The sequence below is a fragment of the Diceros bicornis genome, chromosome 11, assembly GCF_020826845.1.
Source record: "Diceros bicornis minor isolate mBicDic1 chromosome 11, mDicBic1.mat.cur, whole genome shotgun sequence".
In the NCBI taxonomy this organism is placed as follows: domain Eukaryota; kingdom Metazoa; phylum Chordata; class Mammalia; order Perissodactyla; family Rhinocerotidae; genus Diceros; species Diceros bicornis.
Genome location: NC_080750.1, coordinates 58,889,570 through 58,913,926, shown reverse-complemented (window position 1 = coordinate 58,913,926; position 24,357 = coordinate 58,889,570). Strand labels below are relative to the sequence as shown.

The window sequence follows — 24,357 nt, the reverse complement described above, 5'->3', positions numbered from 1 at the left end:
TCTGTGCCTGCATTTTGAGAAGCACAGACGAGGTCAAAAGCGTAGGACTTTAAACAGTGGGATCCCTGTAAGACTTTCTTGGGCTCTTGGGCTCCCGCAGGTAGGACCTCGACAAAAGCAGAGGCAACAGGAGATTTCCCTTCCTGCATCTCTGAGAGTCAGATACTAGACTAACCAGCGTGAACTATCATTCCTGCTAGTCTCACGCTTAACACTTTGCTTTCATCCATCTCCAACACTCTGTTCAGGCTTTTTCTTCTTTGGTATCATTTTACCAGGTGACTGTTTGTCCTATTAGTTATCCAGCCTCAGTAAATAAGTAAGAATATGGTCACAGACCATATTTTAACCACATTTTTCTTCCCTAACATTTAGAATAATGCCCTCTGCTACCGTAAACTCAGTAACTCTAATAAAAATTTCAAAATATTTTTCTTTCCATTTTTCCATTTTCTTTTCCATTATTGCCTAAGAATATCTTTTCTCAAAAGGAGGTAGTTACACTAAAAATACGCTCTCTGAGAAGAATGGGAATATCAGCCTTCTTTTGACTTCAGTGAGTTTCTGCACTGTTTCCATCTACAATTCTTTCCACTTGAATACACATTAAAAGATTGGAAGTGTGGGGGTAGGGGAGGAGGTGGATGGAAATGCTTCTCTGAGCACATTTATTATGCCAACAATGCAATTTAATGCATCTGTGATGGTGTGCAATTAGGTATTAAAATTTCTCATAACTAGAAAGGTTCTCGGTCAGTGGGAATTACTGTAGATAATTTCAGGCAAGCTGGGAATAATTTGGCTAGCTAGAAGGCCTAGACCAACACATAAAGCATTCAGTTTAGGGAAAAATTGATTTGTTCTTCACATTAATCCTCTGCTTAACTATATTGGGAAATGCAAATTCACATAAAACCTAAGGAGGAAACAATAATTCTTTTATATTTTAAAATAAAGTTATAAATGTACAATATGGCAACTAAAAAATGGTCCCCCAAACCATAATTTCTGATTTTTTTTTAAAGGGTTAATTATTTTTGCACAAAATTAAGAGTTTTATTTATTGTACATTACCGGGTTTAATTTAGATTCCTAGTACTAATTACAATAGTTGCTCTTGTTTTATTTTCTCTAATTTTCTTTCTCTCACACCATTGTTTCCAAAGGGAGACTGAGGTGGGTGGAGGGGTGAACATATTAGTATAGTTATAGATTTATCAAATATGCATGGCAATTCCACAACTCCAAATTCTGATCCCATTCTGTTCTTGGCATACTTTTGGCATCATATATGCTAATAAGAAAACCATAACAGACTATAAAAAAAGTACATTAAGCAATCTTAGAAGTAGATAAGGGTGGACAGAGAGAAGAGAGATTGCAGGTAACTACATGTAATATTATTCTTGTTTCCATTTATGCTATAATATTTAGCTATGAGGCAGTAAAAACTGAACTCACTGGCAACTGACAAGCCACAAGCAATTCATAAAGTGACAGAAACTGAGCAACCAACTATTACCTTTGGATTATGGATGCATTCATTTTAGGCATTCTTTATGGAAGATGTAAAAACAATGGCACTGAATATGGCTGATGTGAGAATGAAATCAATAGAAGGCATATATTCATGTAGACAGTTCCGACAGCACTAATCACCAGAAAAAAGTGTTTGCTTCATAATCTACATCATCAAAGGTAAAAGTTTGGATATTATCTTAAAACATCTCATTTTAAATGGAAATAATACAGTCAACTTGATAATGAAAATGTGTATTAAGTTTTAGAGAATCAGTAGTTATTCTTTTGGAATTTTGAAAGTTATTCCAATTTAAATCGAACATTTTAAGATTATGAAATATAAAAGTTTTTAGTAACATTATTAGTACAAAATTTTTAGTTATGTATCTCACTGTGATACACATTAAACATAATAAAACAAAACAGACAGACAAAAGAAAACCACTCTGCACACAGAGCTTGCTGATACTCACTTAGCATGGCGAATATCTGGCAGGGACCTCTCTAGAGCAATATTGTTGCTGACAAAAATGTTGAAACCATTTTCCCTGTAAGCTGAGTCATCATGGTCCTCTTCAGTGAGGGGGTAAGGTTTCCCATGTTCACCTTTCCCTGGCAGGAGAAAATAAAAATGGTATTATCATCCATATAAAAACCATTTCATCTTCTGGAATAGGTAATAAGACTTGAATGTGTGTCTCTTCAGTCACTTGTGACTGTGCTCCACAGAAGGCTCTAGCAAGTAAGATTTTAGTATATCATATTATTTCATTTAGAAAAAAGAAATATACTCATGATAAAAAGCAAACAACACAGGGGCCAGCTCTGCAGCACAGCAGTTAAGTGTGCGCGCTCCGCTTCTGCAGCCCAGGGTTCACAGGTTCAGATCCTAGGCAAGCACCGTTGCACCGCTTGTCAAGCCATGCTGTGGCGCCGTCCCATATACAGTAGAGGAAGATGGGCATGGATGTCAGCCCAGGGCCAATCTTCCTCAGCAAAAAGAGGAGGATTGGCAACAGATGTTAGCTCAGAACTAATCTTCCACACACACACACACACACACACACACACACACACACACACAAAAGCAAACAACACAGAAGTAGAAAGTGTAATCTTACCTTCTAGAAAGAATCATTGTTAAGATTTTAAGTGTGTGTTTCCTAATATTTGTATGTAGATTCTAATGTACATACTGCTTTATAATATGATTTTATTCTACATAATTATATTAAAAGCCATCTTTTCATTTACTTCCAATGGTTGATATTATTTCATTGTATCCCAATTTACACCATTCCACTGAAGATACACTTCTAAGTTACTTCTAATTTTCCCTATTACAAACAATGCTGAAATGAAAATCTTTGCTTATATATTCCTAGTTATGTATTTTTGGAAGTGGGAGGGTAATTCTCACAAATGAAAATGCTCGAATATATTTAGAGTAAGTATGATGGTTTTCATACATCCTCAGAATCATCATTGGATAATATTTTGAAATTTACTGGTGAAATATACATTTTTCATACTTTAATTTCCCTTCTCTTGATTACTAATGAAATTAGCAACTTCACGTACATTTATCCTTTGTGTTTCTTACATTGTAGGATGATGGTTCAGAGTTTTTAAAAAAACAATTTGTATTTGTTTTTTAAAAGAATTTATATATTAGATGTATTAAAGCTTTGTTAATTACATATGTTGTAACTATTTTCGAAGTTTATTTTATTTAAATCTAATTTAAGACTTCTAGTTTCCAGTTCTGCATGCTAAGAGTTTGGAAGTTGTCGCTCCATCCTAACAACAGGTAAAAAGCTGAACAGACTGAAAAATCAACAACTCTACTTAGATCCATAAGAAAGGAAAGGACACAGGGCAAACTTCTTCCCCCAAGATTGGAGAGACAGACAGGTGAATGTAGGGAGTTGAGGCTTACCAGAGCAGAGACTCACTGATGGAAATTACTTGGGAATCAGTGCCGGGATAGGAAAACCTGAACTAGAATTGACAAATTTCTGGAAGCTCAGTGTAGACAAGCCTGAGAGTTAAAAATTCCAGGGGGCCCCAGTCACAGGGAGGTTCCAATAATCTTATGAGATTTACCTTCAGGAACTCAATCAGTTTCCCAGAGTAAATGTTGAAGAAAAATCCTCTCATGCTTCCAGCAGGGAGAGGAGAAAAGGAACTATTTTGAAATATGTCAGAGCACGCTGTTCTTCTTAAAAAGGTTTCAGGGGCAACCAATTACCCAGAGCCTCACCTGCAGAATATTATCAGAGCCCAACTGACCTGAGAAAGGGAAACACCCAACTCCAGCCCACTCTAGCTATCATGTCCGACCAAAGAAGGGAGGAAAAAACTGAGAAAGTGTTGTGAAGTTCGTAGTCCAGAGGCCTAGGCTCACTAAAAGACTGAAACCTAATCATAGGACTATAGAACACTTCTCCCCAAACGCCTCACTACCACATTATGAAAGGCCTATTTATAGCAGTTCATTTTACCCAGTACATCATGTCCAGCAATCAAGAAAAAAATTACAAGGCATACCAAAAGTCAAAAACACGATTTGAAGAGATAGAGAGCAAGCATAAGAACCAGACATGTCAAGGATGTTGGAATTATCAGAGAGGGGATGTAAAAGAACTATGATAAATATGCTAAGGGCTCTAACGGATAAAATAAATAGCATGCAAGAACAGAAGGGCAATGTAAACAAGAGAGATGGAAATTCTATGAAAGAACAAAAAATAAATGCTAACAATAAAAAACATTGTAACAAAAATTAAGAATGCCTTTAATGGGTTTATTAGTAGACTAGACACAGCTGAGGAAAGAATCTCTGAGCTTGAGGATGTGTTAATAGAAGCGAAACCAAAAAACATACAGAACAAAGACTGAAAAAAGCAGAACAGAATATCCAAGGACTGTAGGACAACTACGGTGGGGGATCAAAATTGGCCACCCCAAAATGTGTCTCTTTGGCTTTATCATTTTTAAGAACAAAAGACTCTGAAAGAAACTTTGACCTTCACCTTAACTGCCTAACAGAATTTCAGATAGAAAGCCTGTTCCAGGAAGGAGCTAATACTATAAGATAACTATAGTACAAGATAAAATAGGTATGATAGACAGAAAGGAAACAGCAAGCCCATTTTTATCAAATTTCTGTCTCTCAAGTCACATTGTCTATAGATGGCACAACGAACACTTATTTATTAAACATTTATATTTCCATCTCCATGTAAATTGCCTTCTTCCCCTTTGAAGCCCTGTTTTAAACCACTACCCTCAACATCCTCCTTTTTCTTTAGCTTAAGATAGCATTTAAGATGGTGACTTTGGCCATTCTGGCAAGTTACACAGTGTTCCTGGATTTCTCCCATGTATACATGTTATTAAACTTTGTTTTATTTTCTCCTATTCTGTCTCATGTCAATTTAATTCTTAGACCAGCCAGAAGGACCTAGAGGATAGAGGAATTGTCTTTCTCCCCTACACTACAAAAAGTAACATACACATAATGGGAAAAACAGAAGGGGAAGAAAGAGAGAAAGGAACAGAAATATTGGAAACAATAGTGACTGAGAATTTCCCCAAATCAATGCCAGACACCAAACCATAGATCCAAGAGGCTTAAGAACACCATGTAAGATAAATGCCAAAAACAAACAAACACACACCCTACACTTAGGCATTTCATTTTCAAATTACAGAAAATCAAAGATAAATAAAAAATCCTGAAAGAAACCAGAGGAAAAAAAATAGCCTACCAATGGAGGAACAAAGATAAGAATCAATCTGACTTCTCAGAAACCATGTAATATGAGAGTGACGTAAAATATTTAATGGCTTGAGATTAAAAAAAACACCAACCTAGAATCCTGGACCTTGTGAAATTATCTTTCAAAAGTAAGAGAAATAAAGACTTTCTCAGAAGATAAAAATTGAGAGAATTTGTTGCCTGTAGACCTGCCTTGTAAGAAACGTTAAACGTTCTTTAGAGAGAAGGACAAAGACATATATCAGAAACTTGGATCTACATAAAGAAAGAAAAAGCATCAAAGAAGGAATAAGAGAAGGTAAAATTAAAATTAAAACTTTTAATTTTTCTTATTAATTGATATAACAGTTTGTTCAAAACAGAAAACCAACAATGCATTAAACTATGTATGCTTATGTACATGTCTCATATGTAAAGACACTTATGCACGTTATATAAAAGTGAAATGAATGACAGCAATAATACAAGCAATGGAGGAAGAAATTAGGACTATTTTGTTATTATAAGTTACTCACACTACCTGTAAAGTGGTGTAGTGTTGTTTCAAAGCGGACTTGGATAAGTGGTAAATCTATATTGCAAATTCTAAGGCAACCACTAAAAAAAATTTAAAAAGAAGTATAACTGATATGCTAAGAAAGGAGGGAAAATGGAATCATATAAAATGCTCATTTAAAACCACAAAAGACAGGAAAGAAGTGGAAGAGAAAAATGGAACAAGGGCGACAAATAGAAAACAGTAATGAATATGGTAGATATTAATCCAACTATATCAATAATCACTTTGAATATCAATGGTCTAAATGCACCAATTAAAACAGATTGTTAGCGTGGATCAAAATAAATCTAATTTAAGATTTTTTCCATCTGGATGATTTTATTTTTCCTTTCATAGTTTATTTACATACCATATTTATAATAAGTCCTGTCTTGTTCCAATATTATTTTTAAAATTCATTCATGAAACCAGAGTTTTACTAACATTTTATTTTTGTTCTATCTATTACAATTTTTGAACCATCTAGAACTTGTTTTGGTATTAGAAATGAGGAAAGTATCACATTTATTTTTTCACAAATGGTTAGGTAGTTGTAGAAACAGAATTTAATGACTAAATTGTCTTTTCCTTTCCTGCTTTAAAATGCCACATACACAATTTTTGCACATTTTATTGTGCATATTTAGGAATTTCCATAATGTTCCCCTGTTCTGTCTATTTTTACATTGGAACACTGTGGCAGTAACACATTTTAATATTTGGCAGAGCCATTTCTCACTCACATATTCTGTTTCAGACTAACTTCACATGTTTATTTTTCTATGTGAACTTCAGACATTTTACTATTTAATAAAATGGCCATTTTATTATTATTGGATTTTGTTTTGAGATTATATTGAATTTATTAGTTCATCCTTGGAGAAGTGATATTTTTGTATATCTTAAATTTTCAAGGCTTATTCCTTCGGATCTCAGTGGAACTTCACACAATTTTCTTTACTTTAGTCTTATGCACTTTTTGTTATGTTTTTATAAGGATGTGTTTTTCTTCACTGTATTATAAGTAGTATCCTTTCTTTTATTATATTTCCTAAATGACACACACTAAAGCTATTGATTTTTATACATTTTTGTTAACGAGTCACCTATTGAACTCATTTTTTTCCTAGAAAATGTATATATTTATCTCAGGTGTTTTCAAAGTACACATCGTCTTATTTCAAAAAATAATGCTTATTCTCTCCTCTTTTTCTTTTCTTCATGGGTACCTCTTGTCAGATTTCTTGCTTAATTCTATAGTTAACAATAACATTAGTGTCAACAGGCATTTACTCAGGTAATGACTTTAATGTGATTGCCGCTAAACATTATTGCAAATGTACACTGAGTGCTGGATATGTTTCTGAGTGTGTGAGTGTGTAAGAGTGAATGTGCTATTAACTTATCACGTTAAGAAAAATTCTTCTTGTGCCTTTTAACTAAAGGTTATTTTCATGAATAGAATATTAAAGTTTACCAAATTCTTTTTCAAAATTTTTAGAGATTTTTATATTTTTCACTTTATTAATCTTTGATTTTGCAATATATTATTTGTTTTTAATCACTGGAATTCATTTTTTCTTAGAAAATTTGGCTTCTATATCAGTAATTCCTCAAATAAATAAAAGCATCGTATTTTTTTAGCTTCTGGCTTCTGCCCTAATGACATTAATCTGAGTAGAGCCAACAGCCAAGATCAAACAGCTGGGGATTGATAGGATTTACATGCTGAAGAAGTGGACAGAAAAGCTCTCCAATTTTGAGAGAGATTTTGGGCATCAAAAAAGAAAATACCAGATCTTGTCTGTTTTCCTGTTTTGATGATTTCTTAGGAGGAAATGCCACTTGCTGTTTTTCAACCTAAGTGGAAAATAAAATAAATAAATTTCAGTGAGAAATTTCATTTGTATAAAACCTAATTATTGAGCATTCACTATGTACAAAATACTGTTTTAACTCATTTTATGTACATTTTTTGACTCAACACTATGAAATAAACATTTTTCTGCCTGTGTTACAAGTAAGTAAACAAAAGAGAGACTGACATTTTCAGTAAGCATTTCCACAATAAGCAATTAGCCATCAAATCTGGGGAAACTTAAAATATTTCGATGTATCTCCCATGAGTGACCAAATTAGCTAAAGAAGGTCTTTTGACCTTATATATTCTGTAGTGTGAACTGGATTTATAGACCACTCCATAAATCCTATTTAATAAGAAAATCATAGTGCATAGTAGTCTTTACTTTCTTTAATAAATTTTTATTTTTAAATTTATATGCTCTAAGTGAAATGTATGGTCAGCTCTGGTGGTCTAGTGGTTAAGATTAAACGCAATCACCGCTGAGGCCTGGGTTCGTTTCCTGGTCAGGGAACCACACCACCCATCTGTCTGTTGCCACACTGTGGCGGCTGCATGTTGCTGTGATGCTGAAAGCTACGCCACTGGTATTTCAAACACCAGTAGGGTCACACACGGTTTCAGTGGAGCTTCCACACTAAGAAAAACTAGGAAGAAAGACTTGGCCACCCACTTCCAAAAAAGTTGGCCATGAAAACCCTATGAATAGCAGTGGAGCACTGTCTGATACAGCCCTGGAAGGTGGGAAGATGATGCAAAAAGACCGGGCAGGGTTCTGCTTTGCTGTACACAGGGTCGCTAGGAGTTGGAATCCATTTAATGGCACTAACAACAAGCGAAACGTATACACACATCTGAGGTTTCTTTTCAATAATTTTTATAGGGATATTTTCAATGCTGAGCTTTTAGATTCAACCAATTTTAAGACTACAAATATAAAATTTTAAAGCTACACATTCATTAAAACACCTGTCAATCAAAAGGAAATTCATTTTCTTTGTGCAACAGAGTCTTCAGATTGATAAATCTCCTGAGATAAGGCTTTTTAAATGAATGAGTAATTCTCTAGCATTATAAAACAAAACTTATGAGTCACCAATGATGGCATACTAGAAGTTTCTTCATTGCAGTTGTGAGAATAGGTTTTAAAATTTTATGCTTTTCTGCACAGAGCCAGCAGTTTTTACTGCAAATGCTACCAACTCATTTTAAGTTTTAATATGTAGAGCCTCAGGGTCTATCACATCTCATGTGGTTTGTCATTTCTATTGTAAAATAGCAGAACAAAACAAAGCAAAAAACTCCCAACAAGCAAAAAAAATGTATAGGTTGAAAAATGATATTATTCAAAGATGTCTACGGATTTACCTATTTAATATTTTAAAAATTCTAATATACCTTACTCTTATCAATCATAAATTCAAATCAGAATCCTTTAGTTTAAATATAAGAAATAGTGTACTGTCTGCTACATGTAAAATAGTATGAAAGGTATAAGTGAGATATTTTAAAGAATCGAAATGTAAAAATTAAATACTATATCTAAATGTATAGGTATTAAACAAAAAAATGCTAAGTCTTACAAATATGTCTCTGATCCTACGTTATTCAAGGAATATAGTAGTATTTAACATGGAAATTAGGCTAATTTTCTCATAGTGCACCTGGTATTTATCCTCCAGATAAAATGAGATTTTATTTAGTCTGGAACTCTTACAGATTGGTATGACTATTATTCTTCTTATTATTTTTTTGTGAGGAAGATCAGCCCTGAGCTAAAATCTGTGCTAATCCTCCTCTTTTTGCTGAGGAAGACTGGCTCTGAGCTAACATCTATTGCCAATCTTCCTCCTTTTTTTCCCCCAAAGCCCCAGTAGATAGCTGTATGTCATAGTTGCACATCCCTCTAGTTGCTGTATGTGGGACACAGCCTCAGCATGGCCGGAGAAGTGGTGCATCACTGCGCACCCAGGATCCGAACCCGGGCCGCCAGTAGCGGAGCGCGCGCACTTAACCGCTAAGCCACGGGGCCGGCCCTGGTATGACTATTATTTATTTTTATGTTTTTTAATTATCTACTAAATGTACCACTGGGTAGGGAAAGTGAAAATGTGTATAGTATGACCCCAGGCCTGACAAAACTAGAAATATACTCTGATTAGGAAGCTATAGGGTACTATAAACTAAATGCTTGTGTCCCCGCAAAGTTCATATGTTGAAATCCTAAATCCCAATGTGAAGGCATTTGGAGGTGAGGACTTTGGGAGGTGATTAGGCCATGAGGGGTTAGGACTCATGAATGGGATTAGTGCCCTAATAAAAGAGACCCCAGAGACCCTTTACCCCTTCCACCATGTGTGGAAACAGCATGACAGAGAAGATAGTCATCTATGAACCAGGAAGCAGGCCTTGCCAGGCACCAAATCTGCTGGTGCCTTAATATTGGTCTTCCCAGTCTCCAGAACTGTGAGAAATAAATTTCTATTGTTTATAAGCCACCCAGTCTATGGTATTTTGTTGTAATAGCCAGAATGGACTAAGACATAGGGCAAACCTATAAAACAGTTGCTGTGAAAAGGAAACATGGTATTTGTGGAAGTCAATGAACTGGACAACAAACACAATAAGAGTTTCAAAATTGTGGCAAATGAGGAACTTTGCATGGCTTGGAAACTCAAACTAGAAGTGAGTTTTCAGCTCAAACTTGAGGATAGTGGGATTTACGTTGTTTTAAAAGATCTGGGGGAGGAGGGACATCAGCATCATTGTGGAGTGAGTGGTTCCCTTTGTCTCTCCCCTCTAAGTTACAACCAGTCAGACATCCATTGATCAACAAAGGACTCCCTGCATAGCACATGAGAACACCAGAGAGATCCATGCATCTATACATCTGAAGGTGGATGGACTGGACCTCTGGGAGACAGTGGAACTGGGGGAGCAGCCACTCTCCCTCCCCCAGCAGTGATGATCCAAATCACAGATCCTCACACAGGCAGTGCATGACAGTGAACAGAGGCTGCAGGGGCACTCACAGCTTAGCCCTTGCCACCTACAGTGGTGGCAGATGGTGGTGTACATGTCCCGAAGACTCAGGACAAAGAGTAGATCCAGTGACCTAGCCCTCTCCCATGAACCCCTCCCCCAGAAGTGGTGCCAGTCTTTCCAGCAATGGGAACAGTTTCCAAAAATGAGGGTTTTCCCAGCTGGGGAGGGGCTCCCTGACCTGAGATTTCAGGGCAAACTGGCACATGCTAGGAACCAGAGGCTGCAGGAGCTGCAACAACACTCATTCACAACTTAGGCTTGCTCCCTTCAAGTGGTGGTGGGTGGCACCTGTGACCTGAGCCTTTAGGAACCACAGAAGAACCCACAACTCATCCGACAGTGGCGGCACCCCTGACACCAGCTCTAATAGGAGCAGGGGATGCTTACAAGACCATGGGCCCCCAACAGCAACAATGACACAATGAACCCAGCACCACTGGCACCAGTGCTGCCAGCACCCCCAGACAACTTGGGAGCAGCAGCACAGGTGGGGCATGGGGCAGCAGCACCCAAGCTTGTGGAGAGCCCACAGAAAGCCAGTGGAGGAACATGAGACCCCAGAAGCAGCAGAAATGCTTGTAGCCTGGTGACCCTGGTGGTGACATCTGAGACTGCAGTGACATCGTAAGCAACAAGGCACCAGCAATCTCAGAGGCACAAGCAGCACAAGGAGGGTGCTGATAATGCCTGTAGCAGAGGCAGTGGAGGGTGGAATCTGCAGGCTCTCAAATACAATCAGAAGCAGCTCAAAACCAAAGTAACCAAAGCCTTATCCAAATAAGAAAGGTGTTTACTACCACAGATGTGCCAGCAGAGGATCAATTCATGAAGTACCATGAACTACAACAACACAGCAGAACAGAAAGAGAAGGACAACTCCCCAGAAACCAAACTTGAAGTCACAGAAGATTACAATCTAACTGACAGAGAATTCAAAATAGCTGTCATGAAGAAACTCAACAAGTTACAAGAAAACTCAGACGGACAGTTCAAGATGAGTTCAAGAATAAATTAATGAGCAGAAGGAGTACTTCTCCAAAGAGATTAAAATTCTAAAATAACAACAAACAGAAACTCAGGAGATGAAGAACATAATTAATGAGATAAAAAATAAAGTGGAGAGCATTGAAAATAGAGCTGACCATATTGAAGAGAGAATTAGTGAACTTGCAGATAGAAATCTAGAAATATTCAAGTGGAAGAGGAAAGAGAAGTAACATTTTTAAAAAAATAAAGATATTCTATGAGAAATATCTGACTCTATTAGAAAAAGCAACACAAGGATAATAGGTATCCCAGAAGAAGAAGAGAGTGAGAAAGGATCAGAGAGTTTATTCAAAGAAATAATATGGGGCCGGCCTCGTGGCACAGTGGTTAAGTTTGTGGGCTCTGCTTCGGTGGCCTGGGGTTCGTGGGTTTGGGTCCTGGGCCTGGACCTACACACCTCATCAAGCCATGCTGTGGTGGCATCCCATATACAAAATAAAGGAAGATTGGCACAGTTGTTAGCTCAGGGACAATATTCCTCAAGCAAAAAGAGGAAGATTGGCCACAGATGTTAGCTCAAGGCCAATCTTCCTCACCAAAAAAAAAAAAAAAGAGCAAAGAAATAATAGCTGAGAACTTCCCAAAATTGAGGAATATACAAGAACATGAAGCTAATAGAACTCCTAAGCACCTCAATACAAAAAGACCTTCTTCAAGGCATATTGTATTAGAACTGTCAAAAGTCAATGACAAAGAAAGAATACTAAGGATGGCCATAGAGAAGAAAATAACTTACAAAAGGACCCTCATCAGGCTGTAAGAGGATTTCTCATCAGAAACTCTACAGGCTAGAAGAGAGTGGAATGATATATTCAAAACATGAAAGACAAAAGCTATCAGCCAACATTACTCATCCAGCAAAGTTATCCTTCAAATATGAAGGAGAAATAAAGCTTTTCCAGACAAACAAAGCTGAGGGAGTTCATTGTCACTAGACCCACTTCACGATAATGTTGAAAGGAAGCCTCCTACCTGAAACAAAAAGGCAAAGGTGTACAAAGCTTTGAGCAAGGTGACAGACAGGCAGAATCAGAAAATTTGAACTCTATATTGCGATAGATTACTAACCACTTAGTTATAATATAAAGGCTAAAGTGAAAGAAAGCATCCAAAATACTACAACCACTTCAATTTGGTCACAAAATCATAACACAAGAAAGGATAATTTGTGACAACAAAAACAGAAGGGGAAGAGGAACATAATGGAACCTGCATAGGCTAGTGGAGATAAGATGCTATTAGCAGAAAAAAGACTATCTCATCTATAAGATATTTTATACAAACCTCATAGTAGCCAAAAAACAAAAAATCAGAATAGAGTCACAAATCACAAATAAAGAGGAAACTGAGAAAAACAGCACAGAAAACCACCAAACTGAAATGGTAGACAGAGATAAAGGAAAAAGAAACAATGGAAAAATGAAACGAATGAATGAAAGAGGGTGTAGCCATACTTATATCAGACAAAATAGACTTCAAGCAAAAAAAGACATCAAGACAAAGATGGACATTATATAATAATGAAAGGGACATTCCACCTAGAAGACATGACATTTATTAATATATATGCATGTAACATAGGAGCACCAAAGTATATAAAGCAACAATTAACACACCTAAAGGGAGAAATTGGCAGCAACACAATAATAGTAGGGGACTTTAATATTCCACTTACAACAATGGATAGATTATCCAGAGAGAAAGTCAATAAGGAAACAGTGCCCTTAAATGAAACACTAGACTACATGGACTTAATATATATATATTCCATTCAAAAAGAATGGAATACATATTCTTCTCAAGTTCACATGGAATATTCTCAAAGATAGACCATATGCTGGGAAACAAAACAAGCCTCAATACATTTAAGAAGATTGAAATCATATCAATAATGTTTTCTGACCACAATGGTATGGAACTATAAATGAACTACAAGAAGGAAACTAGAAAAGTCACAAATATGTAGACACTAAACAACATGCTACTGAACAACTATTGGATCAAGGAAGAAATCAAAGGAAAAATCAAAAAATGCCTAAAGACAAATGAAAATGAAAACACACCATACCAAAACCTATGGGATGCAGCAAAAGCGGTATTAAGAAGGAAGTCTATAGCAATAAAGGCCTACCTCAAAAAACAAGAAAAATCTCAAATAAACAATCTAACTCTATATCTAAAAGAACTAGAAAAAGAGGAACAAAAAAGCCCAAAGTTAGTAGAAGGAGGGAAATAATAAAAATCAGACCAGAAATAAATAAAATAGAGACTAAGAAAACAATAGAAAGGATCAATGAACTAAGAACTGGTTCTTTGAAAAGGTAAACAAAATTGACAAACCCTTAGCCAGACTCATTAAGAAAAAAAGAGAGAAGGCTCAAATAAATAAAATCAGAAACAAAAGAGGGCAAATTACAATGGATACCAGAGAAATACAAAAAATTATGAAAGAAGACTATGAAAAGCTATATGCCAAAAAATTGGATAATCTACAAGAAATGGACAAATTCTTAGAATCATACAGTCTTCCAAAACTGAATCTGAATAGTTCAATTACTAATAAGGATGTTGAAACAGTAATCAAAAACCTCCCCTAAAATAAAAATCCAGTACCAGACGGCTTCTCTGGTAAATTCTACCAAGCATTCGAATAAGATTTAATACCTTTCCTCTCAAACTACTCCAAAATATTGAAGAGGATGGGACTCTTCCTAACTCACTTTATGAGGCCAATATTACCCTAACACCAAAACTAGACAAGGACAACAAACAGAGGAAAATTACAGGCCAGCATTGCTGATGAACCTAGATGCAAAAATCCTCAACCATAATTAGCAAATCGAATACAACAATTCATTAAAAGGATCATAAACCAAAAACAAGTGGGATTTATTCCAGAAATGCAGGGATATTTCAACATCTGCAAATCAATCATTGTGATAGACCACATTAACAAAATGAAGAATAAAAATCACATGATCATCTCAGTAGAGGCAGAGAAAGCATTTGACAGGATCCAACATCCATTTATGATAAAACCTCTCAATAAAATGGGTATAGAAGGAAAATACCTTAACATAATAAAGGCCATATATCGTAAACCCAAAACCAACACTATACTCAGTGGTGAAAAACTGAAAGCTATTCCTCTAAGAACAGGAACAAGACAAGGATGCCCACTCTTATTCAACATAGTATTGGAATTCCTAGACAGAGCAATTAGGCAAGAAAAAGAAATAAAAGTGATTCAAATTGGAAAGGGAGAAGTAAAATTGTCACTACTTGTGGATGACATGATTCTATAAATAGAAAACCCTAAAGAATCCACCAAAAATACTATTAGAAATAATTAAAGTTGCAGAGTACAAAGTCAACATAAAAAATCAGTTGCATTTCTATACACTAACAGTGAACTAGCAGAAAGAGAAATCAAGAATATAATTCCATTTACAAATTGCAACGAAAAGAATAAAATACCTAGGAATAAATTTAACCAAGGTGAAAGACCTAGACACTGAAGATTATAAGATGTTACTGAAAGAAATTGAAGAAGACATAAAGAAATGGAAAGATATTCCATATCCATGGATTGGAAGAATAAATATAGTTAAAATGTCCATATTACCAAAGACCCTGAATAGCCAAGGAAATCCTGAGCAAAAAGAACAAAGCTCGAGGTATGACTCTCCCTGAATTAAACATATACTACAAAGCTATAGTAAACAACACAGCATGGTACTGGCAGAAAAACAGACACAGAGATCATTGGAACAGAAGTGAGAGCCCAGAAATAAAGCCACACATCTATGAACAGCTAATCTTTGACAAAGGAGCCAAGAACATATAATGGAGAAAGTAGAGTCTCTTCAATAAATGGTGTTGGGAAAACAGGACACCCACATGCAAAAGAAGGAAAGTAGACTGTTATATTACATCATATACAAAAATTAACTCAAAATGGGTTAAAGACTTGAATGTAAGACCTGAAACCATAAAACTCCTAGAAGAAAACCTAGATACTCTTTGACCTCAGTCTCAGCAGTATCTTTTTGAATACTATGTCTCCTCAGGGAAGGGAAACAAAAGAAAAAATAAACAAATGGGACTACATCAAACTAAAAAGCTTCCGCACGGCAAAGGAAACAATCAACAAAAATAAAGGACAACTCACCAACTCACTGGAAAATATTTGCAAATCATATAACCAATAAAGGGTTAATTTCCAAATTATATAAAGAACTCATACAATTCAACATCAAAAAAACAAAAAACCCAATAAAAGAATGGGCAGAGGATCTGAACAGACATTTCTCCAAAGAAGATATATAGATGGCCAATAGGCACATGAAAAGATGTTCAACATTACAAATTATTAGGAAAATGCAAATCAAAATTCCAGTGAGATATCACCTCACACCCATCAGAATGGCTATTATTAAAAAGACAATAAATAACAAGTGTTGGAGAAGATGAAGATAAAAGGGAACCCTCGTACACTGCCGGTGGGAATGCACTCTGGTACAGCCACTACAGAAAACAGTATGGAGATTTCTCAAAAAATTAAAAATAGAAATACCATATGATCCAGCTATTCCACTTCTGGGTATTTATCCAAAGAACATGAAAACACTAATTCAAAAAAACATATGCATCTCTGTTGATTGCAGCATTGTTCACAATAGCCAAGACTCAAAAGTGACCCAAGTGCCCATCAATGGATGAGTGGATAAAGAAGATGTGGTTTATATATACAAAGGAACACTACTCATCCATAAAAAAAGACAAAATCGTGTCATTTGTGACAACATGGATGGGCTTCGAGGGAATAACGCTGAGCAAAAAAAGTCAGACAGAGGAAGATACTACTACATGATTTCACTCATATATAGCAGAAAAACAAACAAACACTTACATAAGGAGAACAGATTGGTGGTCACCATAGGAGAAGCAGCTGGAGGCAGGGCAACAGGGGTAAAGGAGCACATATATATGGTGACGGACGGAAACTAGGCTTTGGGTGGTGAACATGATGCAGTCTATACAGAAGCCAAGATACAATGTTGTACACCTGAAATTTACACAACGTTATAAACCGTGACCTCAATAAAATAATTTTAAAAAAATAGAAGAAAATAAAAGATCTGGGGCTGAGGTGACTTTAAATAAAAAAGAATTGAGGTGAATGAGGTTTTAAAGACAAGAATTTTTAAACATCCTGTTTGGAAAATAATTGGTAAACCTACCTAAATTGATTGAGTTCTCATCAGATGGATACTGCTCTTAGTTTTCATCATAGAAAAAAAATTCTAGTGACAGGTTGAGGTATTTGAATTATTTCTTAGAAGTAATTAGAGTGTAAGAATGACATAAGCAAATCAGTATTGTAACACATTTCCTCAGAGTTCCTGAGGATAAGCAGTTGAAACACTCAAGAATCTATATAGTCAGGTCTTTGCTCAAATATAATTTTCTTGGAGAGAGTTTGCATAATCAACCCATCTTAAACCAGCCTTCCCAAAACTCCATGCCCTCTCTATTTCAAAATTTGCTTTATTTTTTACCATATATTGCTTACTATACTAAATTTATGTTTTTAACTATGAATCGACTATCTCCGATTGGGATGTAACTCCATGAAAGCCGGGACTTTTTGCTGTTCCAATAATATCCTCAGAACCTAGAAGAGTGCCTGCCACATGGTAGATACTCAATAAATATTCTGAGTGGTATACAAATAATGAAGTAATAGGATTTGGGCTCATTACTTGATGGAAATAAAGATATTCATTTATTTATTCAAAATCACATATTAAGCATCTACTCTGAGACAGGGGCTGGGGATTTAATGATGAATATCACAGTTATTACTTTTGACATTATATTTAAGAGAAAAAAGTAGAGACAGATCATTATGATTTAAAATATAAGTGTAATAATCTATAAGATCATTGAGGGCTGGGGACTGTGTCTTGATGTCTTTGAGTTGGGAACCATCAGCATAGAACTTATCACATGGTTTGTCCTTGTGAAATAAATAGATGAAGAAATTAATTAATCCAGTTTGCACTATGAGGAGAACAGAGGATGTATCGCAATGGTATGGACATCACAGCCGATGTAAAGAAGGCGGCAGGCAGGCAGGCAGAATAGAAGCGTCACAGGCTTGGTACAGAGAGGTGAGACAAGAACTGTGGTTAGGAATTCTCACTATGGTTTGGTACAGCTGGAGTGTGGTTTTTGTAAGGTGGAGCGCAGTAAGAGAAATGGTTGGAAAGGTGGTAAATTGTTGGTTTTGCATTATTGTGGAAGTGGTAAAAGTACTAATTAAAGTGAAGTATAATAAATCAATAATCCATGCTGAAATCTCTAGGGTAACAACTAAAAATCACACATGAATGTATAACACAAAACCTAACAAAGGGAAAAAGGAAATAAAAATGCTCTATTTATGTAACAAAAAAAGCAGAAAAGAATGAATTAACGGTTATATAACAAATGAGACATACAGAAAACAAATAGCAAAATGTAAATAAAATAAAATATTTATTTAGATAAATAGATAAAGATCTATTTATCACTCTTTTAAAAAACTTATCAAAATTAACAAGAAGAAATTTAATACCAAAATAGTCCTTTATCTGTTTAAAAATTTATTTTTAAAAATTTTATTAAATGTTTACTGAATAAATGAATAAAAGGGCACATTTCAGCTTCTTAAAATGTTTTTATCCCAAATTTATTGAGATATAATTGACATATAATATAGTGTAAGTTTAAAGTGTACAAAGTGTTGATTTGATACATGTATGTTGAGAAATTATTACCACTATAGTATTAGCTAAAACCTCCATCACCTCACATAATTACCATTTCTTTTTTGTGGTGAAATGATCTAGTCTCTTAGCAACTTTCAAATATACAATATAATATTGTGGACTATAATCACCATTCTGTAAATTAGATCCTCAGAACTTATTCATCTTATAACTGGAAGTTTGTACCCTTTGACCAACATCTCCTCATTTCTCCCACCTCTTCAGTCCCCGGTAACCACCAATCTATTTTACGTTTCTATGAAATCAGTGTTTTTAGATTCTACATTTAAGTGATGTCATACTGTATTGTCTTTCTCTGTCTGACTTATTTCTTTTAGCATATACAATGGAATATTATTCAGCCATGAGAAATAAGGGAATCCTTCTATTTGAGACAACATAGATGGACCTTGAGGACATTATATTTTAAAAATTTGAAAACTCCAGGCCCAGATGGATTCCCTGATGAATTTTTCCAAACAATAAAGTGAGAAATAGTACCATTTTTACACAAACGTTTTGGAAAATAGAGAAACTCTTATGGTATCAGCATCAGCTTTATATCAAAACCAGGTAAGGGCATTACAAGAAAAGAATATTAGTACAGTATACTACAGTATATTATAGTATAGATAGAAAAATCCTTAATAAAAGGTTAGCAAATTGAATCTATCAATATTTTAAAGGATATTATATCGTGACCAACTGGGATTTATTCCAGCAATGCAATGTCACAACATTTAAAATCAATTGATATAACCAAGATTGACAGAACAAAAGAGATAGATCATATTATTATCTCAACAGAGGCAAAAAATCACCTGAAAAACTCAACATATATTCATGATTGAAATTTTCATTAACTTAGGAATAGAAGAGAACTTTCTTTAATATGACAAAGGTATCCACAATAAAAATGTAGGAAACATCATATATCATTGATGAAATAGTGAACACTTTTCCTCCTGAGGTTGGAAACACAACAATAATGTCAAATATCACCGTCTCTATCCAACTCAATCCCATCTATTGGGTCTATGAAGTGAAATAAATCATGAAGAAGAATAAAAGCTATAAATATTATAAAGGAAAAACAAACACTGATATTATGTTAAATGACATGAATGTGTACAAAAAATCAATAAAATGTAAAACACATAAAAATTGATAAGTTAATTTGACAAGGTTATTACTGATAAATGTCAATATATAATCAAATCTCTATCTACTAAAAACAAATGTGAAATAAAATGTTTTAAATACCATTTAAAATAGAATGAAAATTTCAAATATTTAGGAATAAATCTAACAAAATACGTGTAAGGTTGCCCTCTATAATAAAATATAACAAACATTTCTGGGAGAAATTAACAAAGAACTAAATAATTGGAGTGATATTTTACCATGATCTTTGATTGGAAAAAATACTTTAAGATGTCAATTCTCCACAAATTGAAAATTGATCTGTAATGTAATTCAAATTAAAATCTCAGGGGATTTGCTTGGTGGTGGTGTGTGTGTGAGTGGGTGGTGGTGTGTGTAGTAAGGTTGAGGAGCTGAATTAAAAACGTATTTGGAAATGCAAAGTACCTAGAATACCCATCACAACATTAAAGAAAAAGAATATAGTGGGATAAAATCAAAACTATACACATTTGGTTACAGAATAAGCCAGAACTAATTTGGTTACATAAAAAAATAATGTAGGGCCGGCCCCGTGGCTTAGCGGTTGAGTGCGTGCGCTCCGCTGCTGGCGGCCCGGGTTTGGATCCTGGGCACGCACCACTTCTCCGGCCATGCTGAGGCCGCGTCCCACATACAGCAACTAGAAGGATGTGCAGCTATGACATGCAGCTATCTACTGGGGCTTTGGGGGAAAAAATAAATAAATAAAATAATAATAATAATAATAATGTAATCATTAGTTATAATAACCAGTCAGTATTGATAATAACATTGATTCTCCATTTTCTGATTATGGAAACTTCATTTTTAAAAAGAACATTTGTCTATGTTTAACATCTAGAGATATAGGTAATTTTTATATTAAAAAACCTTATATATCTTTTGATTTAGCATATAAGGAGTTAAATGACAAGAAATATTTATATTCATTCTGAGCACAGATCTTTAAAGTTGAGATAACATAAATATATGTGCTCAAATTGATGTTGTTGAAAAGAAGAATTTGCTATGAAAGAAATTAAGAATTGACTATGATTAAAATAGACATGTTTGTATGGAAATCTTAGGTGTTCTATTATTTTTCAGCTTTCAATATGGGCTTTTGAAAAGGTTTTATTGCCTAATTGTGTAGTTATTCTCTGAATTATTATAAAAAGCTTTGTTGTCTGCAGGAAACGCAGGAGAAATCATGTTAAGAGATATTTCACCTCAGCCTCCCAACCATTTTAAAGATTATTTAGCTTCATCGTCATTGGTGCATTTGCGTTCTACTTACATAGATATAATTACCAGGTTTTCTTAGTCATTAAGGACTAAGGATAAAAAGTATTTTTTAAGTCTTGTTCAAAAAATATCTGTAGTTTACGTATTATAGGATTTCTGCATTTTCTATCTCCCTCTCCTATCCTCACTTCTTCCTAAGGGGAAGTGCTTAATTTAATTCTCATGCAGCACGTTCCCCAGAAAGTGATAACTTTTTTTATTTTTTTGATGGACTGAAGCTAAATGGAACATTACTGTCAAATGTGTCTGACTTAGTCTGTTAGCATCTTCCTTTGTGTGAAAACCATAAACTGTCCAAGTGTCATGGATTGGACATTTTTACCACTTCTAAAAATATGAGGCAACACAATCATGAAGTATTACATATGTTATTTGAAGCATACAAAGAAATTGAGATAAAAACTATCAAAGAAAGTAGAAAGAAATATAAATAAAATAGAGACACCACTGGTAAAGAGGCAAAATAAAATGAAAGTAGCAAAAGAAAAAAAGATTAGAAAAAAACCTACAAGTGAAAAGACAAGATTTGGGGGCTATATTCTTTTCAATAAATTTATTCATCACAATAAAAGTCTGAGTAATAAAATAATAGTTAATTTTATAATCTGTTAGTAACATTGTATATAGTTTAAGAAGACAATTGAAATTATATTTTACCTTACAATGAGGAAAATATAGAGGCTGTAATCCTAAGTAGAGTCAAGAAAAAAATTATTTTAGTTAAATATTAGCAGGGACCATGGCTTTTAGATTGAGAGTGATAAATATATGTATATGTCAGATTTAAAATAGTTTCTACATAACAGTCAACAACTTATTATATTTTGATTATAAATGACAACAAATGCCTTATAAGAGCATATACCATTTATAGCAAAATTTTACCCGATGCTGAGGGACAAGTGGATTTTCATTTAATTGATTATAAAGAAAGGTGGATGCATGAGAAAAGATGAAGGAATGAAAAAGACGTTATTTTCTATAGTCATTCAGGGATAAAAACACCACAAACATCACATTCTCAGTCAGGGCCACCTTGGTCGGGGATGTGCAGAGAGTGGGGTGACTTTGAATATCAAATGGAATGGACAAAAGAAAGCAACTTATGAAAGTCCTGTACTAAGAACTATATGTAATGCAGATTTCTTGTTTTCAGTATGATTGAATTTACATTTCTATGGAACCAGAAATTACTGTCAACCTGCTCACTGAAGTGTAAATGTCTCTCTCCTTCAGGTCTGTATTAATGGAACAAAAAATTATCAGTGATCCATGTCTCATAAACTTCCAATCGTTCCAACAAACATGACTTCCAGAGAGCACAGACACCTGAAATATGCAAATGATAATTCTAGTAAAGTTTGTAAGTGAAGAGACTTTAATGGATCGTAGAATTGCATTAGATTTAGAGTAACTTCTTAAAGAATGACTAAGTACAAATTCATTAGTATCAGAAATGTGTATATTTTAAATTAACCAAATAGCTTCTCTATCTTTATACTAAAATTTTCTTCATTTCATGAGGTATTGATTATCTATATATAGGTAATCAGCTGCATCACTTATAAAGGGAATAAACAGTTCTTGTCATGCCAATATACTTCCTGGAATGTGAGCTGGTCAGTCCTAATTCCATGCCTCCCTCAAGGAATTCTCCTTGTCTGATTGAATCATCCTGGTAGTGGTAACTGAAGATTGGTGTTCAAGAAATTGTGGATTTCATGAACATCAATAAAACGTATCCATGAAAGTTTAGCCTATTCTTTGGGAAACCTAGTAAGTCATTCTTTTCCTTAATTGTTTCCTTGTAGACTTCCAATAAATTTGCCTTCAATAACTACTTTTTTTTCTGCTTAAGGAACAGACTTGTTTTCAGATGTCAGGGAGTTGTTTTTCAAATTTTTTTCAAGCTATAATATATATTAGCTCTTTTGCTGAAAAATAATAAATAATCAGATATCTTTAAGATTGCATTATTTTCCTATCTTCAATATAGTTTGTAAGAAAGTACCACAGTACCTGAGTAAACCTGAAAGGTACAATGATTGTGAGGGACACTGTGCCCTTTAGAAACTATACACTCAGTATTCATTTGTGAAAATCGGAGAGTTGATCACAATTATGTTAATCAGGATTTGCATTTATACAAGTGAATCCCAACAGATAATTCTGTGAACTACTGTCTAAAATTTTGATTGTTTGCTTTATATATACTATGATAGGTTTATGAATGTTTTTAACAGATTATTTTTAATGTAACTATCTTTTCAATATATTTCTACTACTTATTCACTTTGCAAAACATCTTTCATTGGCTAACTAACAAAATTAGTGTGGATTGGAATACTATCATGTCTCTAAACATCCTCATTCTACCCTTACCTTTTTCTGATAGTTCGGCTGGATATAGAATTCTAGATTTGCAATTGTTTTCCTTCAGAATTTTGAAGACTCTGTTTTTTATTTTCAGTTATATATTTTAGCGTTACTGCTGAGAAGGGTGAAACCATTGTGATCCCTCCTCTGTTACAGACCTTTTGTTCTTCCTGAAATCTTTTAGGATATTTTCTTTATTCACAGTGACCTAAAACTTCACACTATTGTACATAATTATGGGTCCTTTTCCATCATTTTTGCTGGGGATTAGGTAGTACTTTTCAATTTGAAACTAATATTCTTCAGAAACAGGAAAATTTATTAAATTTATTCATTGTCTTTTCTCTATTCTCTTTTGAGATGTCCTATTATCTTAATCTTGGACTTCCTGAATTGGTTGTATAATTTTTAAAAATAATTTCTCTCTCACATTCTATCTCTTTTTCATTTGTGCTACTTCTTAGGGGACTTCTTCAACTTATCTTGGAAATTCTGTAGTGCGTTTTTCATACCTGTTTGTATATTTCTTCATTTTCAATGATTCTATTTTCTTTCCTGCGTTTTCTTTAAAAGCACTGTGATCTTCTTTTATGAATGGAATAGCCTACATTTCCTCTAAGGATATTGTATCAACTGTGGAATAATCAAAGAAACAGAACCTGTTGGGATATCTATCTATCTATCTATCTATCTATCTATCTATCTATCTATCTGACATCCATCTATCTATCAGCTGTCTAAAGGAATGGAGTCTAATTACAGAGAAACACTTATAAATCAGAGCAACAGTCAAAAACTGGAAAAATTTCCCATTAGAGATGGCAAAATATGGCATGATAACAAAACTGTCTCTCCCTATTGTTTAAAGATATTAAAACATTTTAAAACTATAACAAAATTC

General features: G+C 34.5%; 1 protein-coding gene across 1 annotated transcript in view; it reads right to left on the bottom strand.

Moving 5' to 3' along the window:
• The window catches only part of LOC131411476 (polypeptide N-acetylgalactosaminyltransferase-like 6), a 118,535-nt gene that overhangs the window by 27,901 nt on the left and 66,277 nt on the right, over positions 1 to 24,357 (bottom strand). The window contains exon 2 of the mRNA XM_058550355.1: positions 1,995 to 2,133. Coding sequence (XP_058406338.1) covers positions 1,995 to 2,133 — 139 coding nt within the window. The remainder of the gene's footprint in view (positions 1 to 1,994; positions 2,134 to 24,357) is intronic.